At 33.5% G+C, this 14,622-nt stretch overlaps 1 protein-coding gene across 10 annotated transcripts in view; it reads left to right on the forward strand.

Moving 5' to 3' along the window:
* Window positions 1-14,622, forward strand: part of by (focal adhesion protein tensin) — a 687,936-nt gene that overhangs the window by 191,242 nt on the left and 482,072 nt on the right. For all 10 annotated transcript variants that reach the window (XM_074176604.1, XM_074176595.1, XM_074176594.1 and 7 more), the window contains exon 2: window positions 8,691-8,811. In XM_074176604.1, coding sequence (XP_074032705.1) covers window positions 8,691-8,811 — 121 coding nt within the window. The remainder of the gene's footprint in view (window positions 1-8,690; window positions 8,812-14,622) is intronic.

The raw sequence follows: 14,622 nt of genomic DNA on the forward strand, positions 1-14,622 counted from the left end.
CCTCACTATAGATAATTAAAACATCAAAATTATAGACACGTTAACCCATCACAAAAACTTTTCGATATCAAAATCTCAATCTCTTCTCATCTTTCTTTCAACAAAACATCTATAGAGCCGCTCCCACAGTTCACAGTCGATAGTTGGTCGCTTTACAATGTATATAATAACGAAACTCAAAAAGCAATTTTCCTTAAGTACGCTGCTTTGGAATGATAAATCACATGTCATGAATAGGAGTGCCACTTTGGAGTTACAAATCGCTTGAGCGACAACAAAAGAAGAAATTCCCCGTTCAGATTTCTCACTTTATTTTCATTGAATTTCATAATGTTTTGGAATGCATTATGCGCTTCAACGACTTAGTACCGAATAATCAGGAAGTATGTGTCTCCGTGAAATCACACAATGTCTAAGCTCCTCAATGTTGACAAAATGATAAAAACTTTCGCGGCCGAGGTTGTTATTGTCATTATTTATCGGAGATATTAACTCAGATATTAACTCAATTGTCAAAGTTCGAAAGTTCCAATAAGGACTTTGACCGTGAAATGGACCAAGCGTTGGATAACGGTCATCTTGTTGAAGCTATATACGTTGAAATAGTTGTCATTTATTCAATATGTTTCTGTATTGAATCACGGGTAATTGAAAAAATTTAAATATTTCATCTGTAGTACAAAATTTCGCTAACACTTATAATTCTTAAAATATGTTTTTTATTTTGATTTTCTTTTGAACAACCTATCAAGGAGGTTACGTATAGCGCCATCTGCCCGCGAATAGCTCAAGCAATAATTTATAGTTACATACAGCGCCATCTGCCCGCAAATAGATCAAGCAATAATTGATAGTCACGTACAGCGCCATCTGCCCGCGAATAGATCAAGCAATAATGACAATAATTCTGTCAATGCAGATCTTGCTTGAGAGCTACAATACAGATCTTGCTACAAGCTACAGAGGTTGAGAGTTACAAACATACATACATACATAAACGGTGAAGCTAATATAAAGCGTGTAAAAACACATGCAAATATTAAGATTGTTTAATCAAAATATTACGACGAAACGCAATATCTGCGAAAAAAAAACGCCGGAACTGAAAGTCTGGGTCACCTGTATGTATGTTTGTTTGTAACTCTCCTGTTTATTTCATATCAGGATCTGTATCTGACAGAATTATAGACATTATTGCTTGATCTATTCGCGGGAAGATGCCACTGTAAGTAACCTCCTTGATATAATTCGAACTTACTTTACATGTATTTCTTCATTTGAAAAAAGTATTTGGCTTGGTAGCTGCCTTGGGCTTGGTAGCTGGTTTTAAGGCTTCCTCTCCGGAATCGGAAAATATCAATGGTCATTTTTCTAAACAATATACGGCTGATTGATCCCAAAGTTTAGATAAAGTAAATATAGTTAAAAAAAGACTAAAAATCACGCTTCTATAGCATACGAAACTGAAAAATGAAACATAAATATAGTATAAAGAACTAAAAAACACGCTTTCAAAGAACATAACATTGAACTAAAAAAACAATAACGAACGAAAAATATTAGTATTATTGTGAAAAAATCGTGGACGCTTTTTGCCATATTTTTTGTATATCGCCCGTCTCTTTTTTCACAATAATCTAGTATTTTTCGTTCGTTATTGTTTTAAGCTCATTTAAAAAATTTTTTTTGACTTTTCAGTTCGATGTTCTCTAACAGCGTGTTTTTTAGTTTTTTGAACTATATTTATTGGAGCTTATGTCCACGGGCACCGAAAATTATTATCCAAGGATCATTCTATTCGGGATGACCTCTAGCAACTTTTTGAAAAGTATCAAGAAGGACTCAAAATTATTGCAAAAGTTATAACCAATTTAGTAAAAAAAAGAGGCGTTTGGTTTTTTGCAAATATCTAGGAAAATATCAAAGATATCCAAAATTTGAATAAAGATCCTCAAAGAGGAGGAAATTTCCTGAAAAAAGTCTCACTTCACGGAACTCTATCACCAATATTTATAATCAGATATTCTTTAGTTAATCAACTAATTTTTACAAGTTTTCAATTTACATAAAAACCCTGATAATTTTAAAAATGAAAACCTCAAATTTTGTTCACCTGCTGGAGTTTTTCTTGAAAGCCTTCAAAAAAGATTCTCATTGGAAAAATTAAGAAAATTTGATTTTCCATTTTGTTATTAATAACCAAAGACGTGAAAAAGTGAAAAAGTGAAAAATTCAATTGAAGCAATGAAAAAAAAATTTCATTAAATTTTATTCGTATTCGTATTATTTGAATTTACATAAAAATGATTTTTCATAATTTATAGCTCTTTTTTTTTTTAAATTGAAACAAATGTATTGTTTATGAGATATTTGGAATTTTTTTGGGGGGATTTTTATCAGTGATGAATATTATGATTTTTGTATAAAAAAAATTTCTCTATTTTTTACAAATATTTCAATATTTTTCAAAAACTGACTTACGATTGTTTTTAATTTTTTTGTAGTATTTAAAAATATATTGAAAAAATTAATTTGTTCAAAACAAATTGTTTATTAAATAAACAAAGAAAATATGAATAAAAAAAATTCAGAATATCAAAGAAAAATAGAAATTAAGTATGATGAAAAAAATCGTTTCTCAATATTCATATTTAGTAGCAAAAAAAATGTTAATCAATAAATGCGTTTTCAAGCATTAACATTTTTTCAAAGAACGATTTTGTTTCAAAAAATCATAATGATCGTCACTGATAAAAATCCCTCCAAAAAATTTTGAATATCTTATAAACAATACATTTGTTTATAATTCTTTTTAAACAAATAGAATTAAAAATTAAAAAAAATCATTTTTATGTAACTTTCAATATTAGAATACGATTTGAATTGAAAAAAGTGATTTTCTTTCCTTTTAACGTCTTTGATTATTAATAACAAAGTGGAAAGCATTTTTTTTTCTAATTCTTCCAACGGGAATCTTTTTTTGAAGGCTTTCATGAGAAGCTCCAAGAAGTGATCAGAATTTGTAAAAATTTGTTGATTATCTTCCATATTTTCCAAGATATTAGCAAAAAACCAAATCTCCCTTTTTTTACTAAATTGTTTATAACTTTTGCAATTTTTTCGAGCCCCCCTTTAAATTTTTCAAAAAGTTGCTAGAGGTCATTCCAAATCGAATGACATTGATGGAGACCACAGTTCGCTTATATTTCCAATACACTGAAGTTTCAACACAGGAGTGATAACTTTAAAGAGAGGAAAGCTTTGTCCTTGTTTTGATGTTACAGACAGACTACCGGTGTTAGCTGTAATGTTTGGCCTCCAATCAGACTGATAGCTCTTTTTAGAACCCATGAAAGGCTCAGGGACACTATTCCAAAAAGAATTCGAGCTGCATAATTCTGAATTGAATTCCAGCTTTCTGAAAAGTTAGCTTTGCTATTAGAGCATTGTAATTGTGCCAAAACATTTCGCTCTCCAAATTGACCCTCTACAAATCAATCCGTGCCTATTCATCTTCTCGAAGAAAACTATTATCAATAAGCTCTACTTGGTTACTATTTCTGAAACTGGATCTTAAATTTTCTTCAGATTTTGATTAAAATTTGAAACATATGTAAACATATATGATGTAAACATTAAAAGTGGCATCGAGTCTAGAAATAAAAATGTTTGTGAAAATTATCATGGACAAATTATATAGCTGTTGATTCTCAGTATATTAATTCAAACTGAAGTATTACTTTGTAACCAAATAGTCCATTTCGGTTTGCTCCAATAAACACAAAAACTGCGACAGAGAATATTACCGGTACTTATCATCAGCGCTGAGACTAAATGTTGCGTTCGTGCTTCAAGCTGTCTTTGTGCTAGCCGCGAAATCATTCAACGGAATATTCATTTAATGCATATGTATACTCAATATACGGTGCGCAGTTGAATCTTGTAAACAAAATAAGTCATCAACGTAGTTGTTTATTTTCAAAACGGTTCATTTGAAATGTTTGTAATTGTGTACTCCGAATTTTCATAGGCGACAAAAAATTTAATTTTTTTGTAGTTGGTCACGTCAGCATTAAAATTTTGGGAAAGGAACATCAAAATATCTAATATCCGGTTCCAAAATTTGTAATTGAGGCTTGTCAAATTAGCCCAAAAAAAAGGTCAGGAACACAAAAAATTTTACTGGCAATTTCCTTTTGAAGTTCTTTGGGAGTCTAAATTTAAGTTCCCGGGGTACTAGACTTGTTGCGTTATCCGTCCGTTATCCGAGAAAAAAGGGGGTAAAATCTTGACATAGCGACCTATTAGATAGATTAGTTTCGTATTTTCGCATTTATGACGATGTATCTTTGTAGTTGTTCCTATAATAATTTTTTGCTGCGAACTGGTTTATTTTGGGCAAAAAACCCAAGATACATTTTTTGTGGTAAATGGTAAATGGTAAACAAATGATAAGACAAAAAGTTACATTGGAAATAAATTTTAGGGGTTGCGTTTTCCACCCCTTACAACCATGGGGTGAACCATGGCTGAGTGTCTTTGTGGTAGTACAAAACGTTAGGTTAATTTCAATATTGTAACTTTTTTAGTGCTTGTGAAAAAAATTGTTATACAAATTTTATGTACCCCCTTTAAGGGGCTGTATCTTAACAAGGGATGCTGCAATGAAATTTCTTTATATGAAAGATCCTATCTTTTTTTTGGTGAGGAATCACCTCCCCAAATGTTTTACACTTATTTAGTTACACCCTGTATATCACTTTCAGATTACAGTACGCCTGTTGTAATCATCCATTTATATGCTTCTCAAATCTCAAGTCAGAGTCCATAATTACTCCTAGATTTTTTGCTTCCTCAACCATTTCCAGCTTCTTATTATTTACCGTAATATTGATAGAGTCCTCTACTTTTTTACGCTGAAGTCTACTTTCAAATAACATAACTATCGATTTTTCAGGATAATTTATTAGGCAATGGTCTTTGGTAGCTTTTGCGAAGGCCACGAGATCATTATTAATAATACTGCATGCATCATTCACCATATGTGGAAGGAAACTATAGTAATCAGGCTGAATTCGACCGATGGCATAGGTCATGTTTGCTTTGAGGACCGCTATGGTTTGTGGCTCATTCGTATACACCTGCGACCTAAGGAAACCCCAACTGAAAAAGTCTAACGGAGTCAAATCGCATGTTATTGGTGGCCAGTTCTCATCACCTCTGCTTGAGATAACCATGTCCTCAAATCGTTGGTGCAGACTATCCAATGTGGCATGAGCTGTGTATATGTAGAGCCCGTCCTGTTGAAACCACATGTCGTTGGTGTCCAGATTATCCAATTTAGGCCAAAAAAAGTTGGTAATCATCGCCGTTGACAGTGATGGCCTGGCCAACGTTCTCAAAGAAACCGATGACGCCACAAGCACAAAATTTACACTGAACAGTGACTTTTTCAGAATGCATTGGACGTTCATGGACCTCATATGGATTAGTATCGTCCCAAATTCGACAATTTTGTTTGTTTACGTACACATAAGTCCAGAAATGGGCCTCATCGCTGAAAATGATTTTTCGATTAAAATTAGGGTCAGGTTCCAAGTACTCAAGTGCCCATTTAGCGAACATACGTCGTTGTCTATGGTCGTTTACCTTCAGTTCTTGGATCAGTTGAATTTTGTACGAGTGCAGGCTAATTCGCCCAAGTTGAGGTCTGCGAAAGGCCGAGTTGTGAGCGACGCGAAATCGATTGCCTAGGATTCTCCTGCACACTCTCACAGACAGCGGCGATGTTTTCGGCAGATCTTGAGTTTCGTCGACGTACGGGTGTCGGTTTATCGTTTACTGAACCAGTGGACTCAACATTGCGAATAGTAAAATGAGCGCGCGGTACGTTGCCCGAACAGAACACCCATATCGATAAAACAATTTCATTATTTGCACGTGTAGTTGAAAACTACATCTGTCCATGGTGATTTGGCAAAACAGACTGAATATATGAAAACTAATTTGACAGATGTAGCTTCACAAAGATGGTTGTTACTGTCAAATATGAAAAATTATTATGAAATAATTCAAATTCATTCAAGCGAATACATGAATTGAAAGATGTTCCAAATTCAACTTCAATATTTTAAAACAAAAAAACACCTACTACTCAGTATTCCATCTTTTGATATAGAGGTGAAATGCTCTAGCTTGAGATTGAGGGAATACTTCAACCTTCAAAAAATGTATCCGGAACTTAAAAAATCATATTCGACTATGAAAAAGATGCACAAATTGCTCGTCAAAAACACCAAAAAACAATTCTATCAAGCTAGAATTGAGTCTAGTAGTAATTTATCAAAAGAAACATGGAAAATGGTATCTGAATTACAAGGTTCAATATTTAACAATATGTCAAATTTTGAAATCACTACGTCTAGCGGTGTTGTAACTAAAGACCCCAACATTATTGCAAACGAATTCAATTCTTTTTTTTATAGAAACTCCTCGGAAATTGGTCGAAGATTTAGACGTGACAACGTATAATACTGGCTCTCTGGTGAATGAATCATCCTCAAGATTTTACTTATACCCGTTTAGTGAGAGTGAATTTTTTGAACAAATGATGAAGGAGCTGAATAATAAAAAGTCGTCAGGGAACGATGACGTTCCGGCATTCATGCTCAAAAATACGCTGGACATATTAGTAAAACCTCTTGTTTTTCTTATCAATTTAAGTTTTTGTTCTGGTGTATTCCCTGAAAGATTGAAAATAGGCAAAGTCGTACCTATTCACAAAAAAAAATTATAAACAGTTGATGAATAACTACAGACCCGTAACAGTAACATCAGTTTTTTCAAAATTTTTTGAGCACTGTTTTCTAAATAGATTTTTAAGATATCTTGACAGAAATGACATTACTTCGGATACACAGCATAGGTTTCGAAGTGGAAAATCCACTAATACCGCGATTCAATCCATATATGACAATTTAGCTGATAGCATAGATGCTGGCGAGTGCCCTGTTGGGATTTTTTGCGATCTCAGCAGGGCATTTGACTGCGTCAATCCTCAGGTACTATCAAGAAAGTTACATGAGCTGGGTTTTGGGGAAATTTGGAATAATTGGATCGATTCATTTATGTTTGGCAGAAGCCAATATGTAACCATCACCAATGTAATTAATGGTAAAAAAAGAATAATGAACTCTCAACGGATACCTCTATCACTCGGAGTACCACAAGGTTCAGTCTTGGGACCTGTACTATTCCGAGTATATATAGATAAAATTGACGAATCTGTTCCTGATGCAAAGTGTGTGAAATTTGCTGATGACGTTGCCACGATTGTAACAGGCTCCGACCAAACAAGTATACAACGAAAATGCGAGCAAACAATGAGATCATTGAACTGGTGGTTTTCCAGTAATTCGCTTGTTTTCAATCCAAATAAAACAGTAATTATTCAATTTTGTAATTATCAAAAAATTCTTGACCCACTATATATTGATGTGAATAATCAGCTGCTTCCATTGTCAAAAAGTACTGAGTTTTTGGGTGTTGAAATTGACAAAAATCTTAATTTTAAAGTACATTGTGATGGCCTTATACCAAAATTGCATTCTTTAGCATTCAAGCTACGAAATCTTAGCTATATTCTCAGTCTAGATCAACTAAAAATTATATACTATGCTGAAGTGGAGTCGAGATTGCGCTATGGTGTACGTTTCTGGGGTTGGTCAACCAACGCAGTTAAAGTTTTTTTGGCTCAAAAAAACATCATCAGAAGTATCACTGGTATAAGTTACATGGAGTCCTGTGAACCTTTTTTCAAGAAATTACAAATACTGACTTTACCCTGCTTGTACATAATGGAAATTTGTGTCTACGTTTTTCAAAATAAAAGTCAATTTCCTTTAAAAGGCTTTACTCATACAATTAACACTAGGCCAAAAAAAAATATATCAAGTTCCTCTAGCTCGAGGGCGGATTGCTCTTAAAGGTCCTAATGTTGCAGGTCCTCGTTTGTTCAATATTTTACCAACTGAAATAAAAGAAAGCAAAACATTAGAGATGTTTCAAAACAAAGATTAAAAATTTTTAGTTCTGAATGCGTATTACAGTGTTGATGATTATTTAACGTAAGTGTATGTGTGGTGTGTGCATGCGTTTTCGTGTGTGCTTCTAGTTTTAGTGCAGTAGTTTATAATTTTAGCTTTACTGACTATTCCTAATACAATTACTTATGAAATTGTCGAACAGGAAAATAAAGGATTTGATTTGATTTGATGTTCATTGACATCAAAATTGATACGATAACAGGATATAGAAATATAAAACAATCTCCAAATACGCAAACTTTGCACATATTGCGTGCTGAGCATTTCACAGTGGCCAGATTGAAGTTGCAATTTCAGCGTATAAATATTGAGGGAGGTCGAAATCATAAAGAGACAGTATTGAGAAATTCCTTCATCATATTTCTTTTTCTCCGATCCTGCTGGGTGGCAGGATGAATGGGTGAAGCAGCGAATAAAACCCTCTCGTTGATGAGCCAAGCGAGTAATGAGTTGCGACATTATCATTTCCCAAAAAAAAAAATTTCATTTACAGGAAAATCTTGATTCCTGATGGCTATTTCGTTTCAATAATTTGCTATGTAAATGACGTTCAGAAAGCTAATTACTGTCATTAATTTTTTACAGAGTGAAGACGGTGGATTCTCTCAAGGACCCAGCCATGCATTTCGATGTAAAACTTTCAAAAAGCCTCGACCCTGCCACCTTTGCCATCAGCCCATCCTGAACGAAGGGTCATGTTGCAGAGGTGAGTGTTAATTTGATGAGTTTGCTTTGATCGTGCTCTTTTGCATGATTCTTCATTAAATTCCCATCCAACAATTTTGGTCTCACGCACTCAAAATCAGAAATTATGTTAATTTTTCAGAAATGAACATTTGTTTTGAAACGGTTGATGATCATTTTAGTATTCAATTCAGTTGAGACGTTTTAATAATTCACATTATTTCACTCATTTTAAGCCAGTGTAGCGTTGTTGTTGTTGTAATATTCAGAAGGGACAATGAAATACTGATTGTCATTGCACTCCTATATTACACACTATACAGGGTGTCCCTGGACTTCCTCTTTTCCTCTCGGGAATCTATAGATGGGGTCAAAATATCACCAGTACTTCATATAACTTTTTTTCCTAAAAGTCTTCGTAACCAAGTTACGGGCTCTCGAAGTTACAAAATGAAAAATGTTTTTCTTTGATAACTTTTCAAGTGAATATTCAAAATCATCCAAATTTTGGTAATTGACTAAACAAATGAATTCCGTCGATGAGCTTTCATGCAGGAGTCAGTTGTTTTGCTACAAAGTCAGGAACGGACTACCCCCGATGGTCCACACCCCAAAACTTTGAAATGACAGATATTTTTCAATATTTTTCAACGAATTAAGGTTACTTGAACAATTTTATGAATAAAAGTACTCGTGTGGAAAGTCGATCGGAGCAACGAGTCTTGATAAAAATGTAGTTTCACTCGACGACATCAAACCCGCTCGTCCACCATTATTTGAAATGAATAATTATCAAAGCAGAAATAATAATGATAACGTTAATTCAACAACATTTATAACAGGAATAATACAAAGTATGCTAAAATGAAGTCGTAAACAAAAAGTACAGTACCTATATGGAAGTTTAAGTCACAATTGTGATAGCAGATATTTTTTCAAAATAAATATCAAGTTCTGTAGATTCTTGGTGTTTTTAAACTAACAAGCTACTCTACTATGAAATATCGAATTCATTCCATATTTTGTATGTACATAATACGTGTGGAATAATCACGTTTCGTGTTGATCAGTTATCTGAATCTCATGAAACTCAACATTCGAATGTTTCAAATTCTTCTCCACAGCTAAACTGTTGAGGAGTTTCACTAATGATTATAATTTTATGGGAGAAATTCTTTAACACGAATCTAAATTTAGCTGAAAAAACGCACATCGGAAAAAATATTTACTATACTAATAAAAAGCAAACGAATGAACTACAAAAACGGCTGCACATGATCAGGTGAAAAATATCCAGGGAATAATTATGTTCCATTTCTTTCACAGATGTTGACAAAAAAACCTTTTAGAAAGTTTTGATAAAAAATGAGAAACTGGAATGCGATTTTGTTTTGTTGAGTGGTGCGTTGTCATATGACTATCATTGTATTGTCAATATTCTATAGGATATTTTGAATTTTTTTGATATGGCCGAACAGTTTACATTCAATGAATATGCAGATATGCATGTATTTTATGGACGAGCATTTTGTAATGCTGCAGAAGCTCGTCGTCTGTATTCCGAGCATTTTCCCAATCGAACGGTACCGTCAAGAGAAACATTCGAGCGTGTCGATCGCAGCTTGAGGGAGACAGGTATGTAATAATTGATAATTAATTTGAGCACGTTGTTTTATTTCGATATTATTGTAGGTACAGTTTTGCCAAAACGAGGTGGTGAGGGCGCTCCTAGGACTGTACGTACCGTTGTATTGGAGGAAAATATTTTGGAAGCCGTCACTGATGATCCTTCAATGAGCATCAGAAATCTATCAGAACAGTTCCATACATCCAAGTCCACTATTCATAGAATAATTAGGGAACAACTGCTCCACCCATTTCACATCCAGAAGGTACATGCCATGACACCTCAAGATTTTCCAGCACAACTGGAATATGCCAATTGGTTCATGGATAGGCAAAGAGAGGATATGACTTTTATTAATCGAGTTTTATTCACTGATGAAGCAGGTTTCAGTAGAGATGGAGTTATCAACTCTCATAATCTCCATATATGGGCCGAAGAAAATCCCCATGGGATATTGCAAACCAAACACCAACGGAAATTCAACGTGAATGTTTGGGCTGGTATCATAGGAAACCATCTTATAGGACCATTCGTTCTACAGGACCGATTGAATGGAGAACGTTATTTGGAGTTCATTCAGAACGATTTGAATGGACTTTTGGAACATGTTCCATTGCAAACCCGAAGAGATATGTGGTTTATGCATGATGGCGCTCCTCCTCATTTTAGTTTGATTGTGCGTGACCATCTGAACCATATTTTCCACAATAGATGGATTGGTAGAGGTGGGCCATATTCATGGCCATCGCGGTCTCCGGATTTAAATCCATTGGATTTCTTTCTGTGGGGGCATCTAAAAAGCCTTGTTTACGCTACACCTATTCACACAAGAGATGCATTGTTGAATAGAATAACATTACATTGTGAAGCCATACGAAACGACCCTGGAATGCTATTTCAAGTACAGAGAGGGTGTCTTCGCAGACTAAGAAAATGTATAGAGAGAGAAGGTGGTCATATCGAGCAGTTTCTGTAGCGGATTTTTCATTTCTGTTTGCTCTTGAGGCTCTTGAGTTTCGTTAGTTAAACGTGTTTGCATTATAAAAATTCGTTATGAACATTTTACCTATCATTTCCATTTTCCTTAAAAACTAATATTTTCGAATAATGGTAGACATCTCAGGATAAATGTTGTTGAATTAACGTTATCATTATTATTTCTGCTTTGATAATTATTCATTTCAAATAATGGTGGACGAGCGGGTTTGATGTCGTCGAGTGAAACTATATTTTTATCAAGACTCGTTGCTCCGATCGACTTTCCACACGAGTACTTTTATTCATAAAATTGTCCAAGTAACCTTAATTTGTTGAAAAATATTGAAAAATATCTGTCATTTCAAAGTTTTGGGGTGTGGACCATCGGGGGTAGTCCGTTCCTGACTTTGTAGCAAAACAACTGACTCCTGCATGAAAGCTCATCGACGGAATTCATTTGTTTAGTCAATTACCAAAATTTGGATGATTTTGAATATTCACTTGAAAAGTTATCAAAGAAAAACATTTTTCATTTTGTAACTTCGAGGGCCCGTTACTTGGTAACGAAGGATTTTAGGAAAAAAAGTTATATGAAGTACTGGTGATATTTTGACCCCATCTATACATTCCCGAGAGGAAAAGAGGAAGTCCAGGGACACCCTGTATATTTAATAAGTGAAATAATTATTGAATATAATGTGATAGTTGATAAAAAATGTTAATTATTCATGTCATGACACTAGATGATAGGCTATATATTTGAGTTGACATTTGCAGAAGCTGCGTTTTCCAAGTAAGTATTTCATGTATCTACCAAACTACGATTTTTTCTATCACTTGTTTCCACACTGACCTGCTTTGAACAATAATTCAATTGTGAACGATGTCGAAAAAATTCTGTCAATCGAGCAGAACCGTACGAAAGCATAACAAATATCTCTAGTGGCATTATAAATTCCGGAGCGTGTTCCCAGCTGCAGGAGCTAATGAAAACCAAGCACGAACACCCATTAAAACTTATTACACGAAATTTATCTCGAAACAAAACTCACACCTCAGGATTCCACCTTTGACTTTATCTTTAATAAGCTTTTTCAGTATGCCAATTATTTTATATGCACGTGAACGTCTTCATTATCTTCGGAGACGAGTAAACGGTGCGTTCAGATTGCAGATCGCAGCGTGGAGTCGGCTTTCTTTGCATTAAAGTGAACTGGAATATTCTGTTGCTTTTATATATCAAGATGTACTGATCGTTTTTTTATAAAAAAACCCACATTCTCTGTTCCAGATGCTATTTGTTGGAAGTACTCATCAGTTGCATCGATTATAATTATTATATCCACTGAAAACGTGAATGATCATATTCGCAGTTTTGAATGGGAAATTTTGAAATTGTAATTTCCCTTCAAACTTCACTCGCTCAAGAACATACGCTGTCTGTTAGAAACATAAGATGAAATTTCATTTTTCCAAAATAACATTCCTTTATTCATCAACTAGCGGTGCGTCCCGGCTCCGCACGGGTGCAATGCTGATACTAAATACAAATTCACACACTGGAAATTTAATTGAGAAACAGTGATGACAAGATAATTTTGTTTTATGGATTTTTATGGAGAAATTTGAAAAAAGAAACTTGAAGAGGAGGAAATTTTTACGCATCCCGCATGCGCTGACCGAACTTTGAATAATAAAAATTATTTCAACCCATTGAATATCATTATTGAGAAAAAGAATTCATATACCTTCTAAACACTTATATATTCGAAAATCCATGGAAAAAAAATTCCTGTGATTATTTTATTAGATATACTTAATTAATTAATTTATAATTAGTTAATTAACTTATTTTTAAGCTAAAAACCTCAGATTTTGTTCACTTCTTGGAGCTTTTCTTGGAAGCCTTCAAAATTTCCGGTTGGAGAAATTAAAAAAATTTTGATTTTCCACTTTGTTATTGATAATCAAAGACGTTGAAAAGTGGAAAATTCAATTAAAGCAATGAAAAAAGAATTTTCTGAATAGTTAAATTCATTCGTATTCTCATTTAAGTTACATAAAAATGATTTTTCCTAATTTATAGTTCTATTCGTTTGGAAAATTGTTATAAACAAAGGTATTGTTTATAAGATATTTGAAATATCTTCTAGAAAAATATTAAAAAATAGGGAAACATTTTTTTACACAAATAGTGAAACAGGGTTGTTTTTGTTTTTTTTTTGTAGTCTTTGAAAAAACTATATCGTAAAAATAAAGTTTTCACCACCATATGGAAAACTTTTTTTCGAAAAGTTTCAATGAAGTTTAACTTCGGCACTTGTTTGTGCTTCAAATTTAACTTAAAATGATGCGGCCAACTGCGACCCACTGACGTTCAGTGTTTGTCAAATTCAACTTTTTTTTTGAAAAAAATTTAAAAAGTGCATTTCTAGATCGAATTTAACAAAAAGTTATTTGAAAAAGTTGTGTCTACTGCAATTTTATATCCATATGCCAAATTTTATGCAACTAGGATATAGTTGACGTTTTACTTATTTTTGACAGATATCCCCGTTATTTTAAAAAACAAGTTCGGTTAATTGTCATCAATTCATGTATAAATAACAAACTCATCATGGAGTTTAAGTTTGCTGATACATTTTTACTTATACGGACATTTTTAGAGAGAAATTGAAACTTTGCACCAGTCATGTTAAAATTTTTATAGCAAATTTTTAATTTCTCTCTAAAAATGTCCATATGAGTAAAAATGTATCAGAATAGACAAACTCCATGGTGAGTTTGTTATGTATACATGATTTGATGACAATTAACCGAACTTGTTTTTTAAAATAAAGGGGATATCTGTCAAAAATAAGCAAAACGTTAACTTTATCCTAGTTGCATGAAATTTGGTATATGGATATAAAATTGCCGTAGACACAACTTTTTCAAGTAACTTTTTGTTAAATTCGATCTAGAAATGCACTTTTTCAATTTTTTTTCAAAAAAAATAGTTGAAGTTGACAACTAACCTAACTAACACTGAACGTAAGTGGGTCGCAGTTGGCTGCATCATTTTAAGTTGAATTTGAAGCACAAACAAGTGCCGAAGTTAAACTTCATTGAAACTTTTCGAAAAAAAAGGTTTCCCATATGGTGCGAACTTTAATGTTGACACTGTATATATTGTATATGTACAGTGTCACCGATAAAGTCCGCATCGAATGGGAAACTTTTTTATTT

The sequence above is a fragment of the Leptinotarsa decemlineata genome, unplaced genomic scaffold (assembly GCF_025532065.1).
Source record: "Leptinotarsa decemlineata unplaced genomic scaffold, Ldec_3_MD MMD2_tig00001973_RagTag_RagTag, whole genome shotgun sequence".
NCBI lineage: Eukaryota > Metazoa > Arthropoda > Insecta > Coleoptera > Chrysomelidae > Leptinotarsa > Leptinotarsa decemlineata.